Source organism: Triticum aestivum, chromosome 7B, assembly GCF_018294505.1.
Source record: "Triticum aestivum cultivar Chinese Spring chromosome 7B, IWGSC CS RefSeq v2.1, whole genome shotgun sequence".
Taxonomy (NCBI): domain Eukaryota; kingdom Viridiplantae; phylum Streptophyta; class Magnoliopsida; order Poales; family Poaceae; genus Triticum; species Triticum aestivum.
The window spans coordinates 753,993,686-753,996,227 of NC_057813.1; the positions used below are offsets into that span (position 1 = coordinate 753,993,686).

At 35.7% G+C, this 2,542-nt stretch overlaps 1 protein-coding gene across 1 annotated transcript in view; it reads right to left on the minus strand.

The window, feature by feature from the left end:
• Positions 1–1,304: 1,304 nt before the first annotated feature.
• The window catches only part of LOC123162060 (transcription factor NAI1-like), a 6,411-nt gene continuing 5,173 nt past the window's right edge, over positions 1,305–2,542 (minus strand). The window contains exon 3 of the mRNA XM_044579862.1: positions 1,305–1,641. Within this exon, the coding sequence (XP_044435797.1) occupies positions 1,570–1,641 (72 nt within the window). The 3' untranslated portion in view covers positions 1,305–1,569. The remainder of the gene's footprint in view (positions 1,642–2,542) is intronic.

Sequence of the window (2,542 nt, forward strand, 5' to 3'; positions counted from 1 at the left end):
ATGCATGTGAGGGAACCTTACATATGGGAAGAGAGGGAGTAGTTACTTTTAGAGAGTAATCTTCTGAAACAAGAGAGAAAATGGAAGATACAGACATATAAATTTCCCATACAAAGGCCATAGATTTAGTTCCATTTACTGGTAAAAGTTTGGTGTAGAGCAATCATTAATCTAATATTTATTTATTTTAGCCAGGAAATGTTTAAATTACGAAAATAATGACATATAGATTATTGGAATCAGATAGATATGTAGACCAATCTAATATAGTATATCAATCATCGATCAACTCAGATTAACCTCAATTTACCAATCAACTAATTAAGTACGAAGTACGAACAATCACCAACCAGGTTGCCTAGGTTACTCCCAGTACTGATTTAGAACCATATAGAAACTGACTGATGAATTTATACTTCTATACCTTTAGTTACCTTGGACTTGATTATTTCTGTTACCTACCATCCCATTCCATAATTTGTCGGCATTTGAATTGTGTTTGTTTATTCCGTGGCACACATTTGAAATGTGTTTAATGGCATACTGTCACATATGAACACACATCGTCTCTAATATAGTGTTATTTTGATTACCATTACAATGCATTTTTATGCTTAAAATTTAGAATAAAAATAATTAAAGATCTATCTCGAGCAAATAGAAAAAGGAAAGTCAATCAAGTATAAATATTTTCGGTCAACATGGGTGGGATGATCATTGTTTCCTACAATTGGAACGAAGATGTGAAACCGACTGTATGAATCTATTATTGGTGAAAGAAAAAGTAACCAAGAAAGCAAAGGGTTTTGTCTTTAATTATTTTATTACTTGTATTTCTTTCTTTTTCTTTGTACACGGCAACTATCATTCCTTAGAAGAATATGATATCTTATGTCTAGAAGAAATTTGTATCGATGTCCTTGTGAATCTATATGATCGATATCTTAAGATATTTATGTTTGCTATGTAATTTGGATAATCTTTGTTATCTCGGTTGTTGTGGCAATACACTAGAAAACAAGCCAACACTAACGTTCCAAATAAACATCCGCGACGAGGTCCACATCACACACAACCGACGTAGTATACTTGTATGTAATGAGGGCTACATTGCAAATATGTGTTTAGAAGGAACATGTATAATGAGCATTACACCTCAATGGTTACCATTCCATGTGCAATGCTACCCTCACGTCAATGACAAGCTCATAGTGATTGGCCCAGAAACTATATGCTTGAGGTTATTTAACTGTGGGCAGTGGCGTGTTCTATAGTAATGTGTCTTAATGGACAAAGACTAACTATTGGCAAAATCAAATGCAACTCCTTCCATTCCCAATGTAACTTTCGTTACATAGAAACAACACTATTCATGTTTGGATTCTGAGCAGGCATAATAACTTATTGCTAAGTCGAACCCATCTTTCAACTAAGAAAGCAGGCATTGGAGCACCTAGCTACTTCGGTTGTCACTTTGTTCTATTTGGAGATGGGCCCATGATGGTGAGCATCAATGTGAAAACATCAAATCCAATTTGACCATGGTGTATGGCACAAATTGTGGATACCCTAATGTTGATCCAGCACTGAGTTGATCCTTCTTACCATCTCCTCCATTGTTGTATTGAACCCCTCTCCCAACTGAAATGAAATAAATTAAGTTGCACCAAATTAGTGTAAGTAGCGCAAACCGATGAAATATAATCTCATACAAAAGCTTGAATGTGTTCATATAATACATGCATGTCCCACAAGCATGCCCTCACAATTGAATACAATTTGCATTGTTCCAATAATAATTCACCACGGGTTGCATTTAGTATTATGATGACAGTTTTTACACTTTTGAAATTAGTTCCAGGAGATGAAATAATTATCTTTTCCTAATAGCGAGATGAGGTGCCATATGTTAACTAACTAACCAACTTAGTCCTCACCCAATTGTCTTTTGTGAATGCTGCAATGTTAAATATGTTCATTGGGAAATAAACGGTAACCATGTAGGGAGAGTGAGGCTAAAATATATAATAAATGATCATGCTTTGTAGCAATTGCTAGTAAAAAAACAAAAAGATAAACTTCTCTGAATGGAAAATATTTAGATGATCATGAATGGTTTCTTCATTGTTTTTGGATTAATTCATTATCTACTCATGACCCACGAGGGAAAATACTAGATTTCATAAACTTTTGTTATACGTCAAGACAAAATCTACCTAATCCCTTATGAGCTATCTAGCATCAAAATACACGTTAACATTCGAACAAATTGCTTGATAAGCACTTAATATATTGGGAGTGGCTAGAACCAAGTCGATTGAATTTGTTTTTAGGGTCACCCGTCTGATGAAAAAGGAACAGTTAGATCTCCTTCGCTTTACCTTCCTCCTGAACAAAATTATTCATCATCTTCCACCCCCACGGTCTGAAAATGTTCTTCATCTGGCAGCCTTCTAGCTGGTTGAACCACCCTGGCCTCCTCGCGACCTCCCCCCATAGCCAAGCTTGCCCCCGCCCTGGCCATCCTTCTAAAGCCGATGAA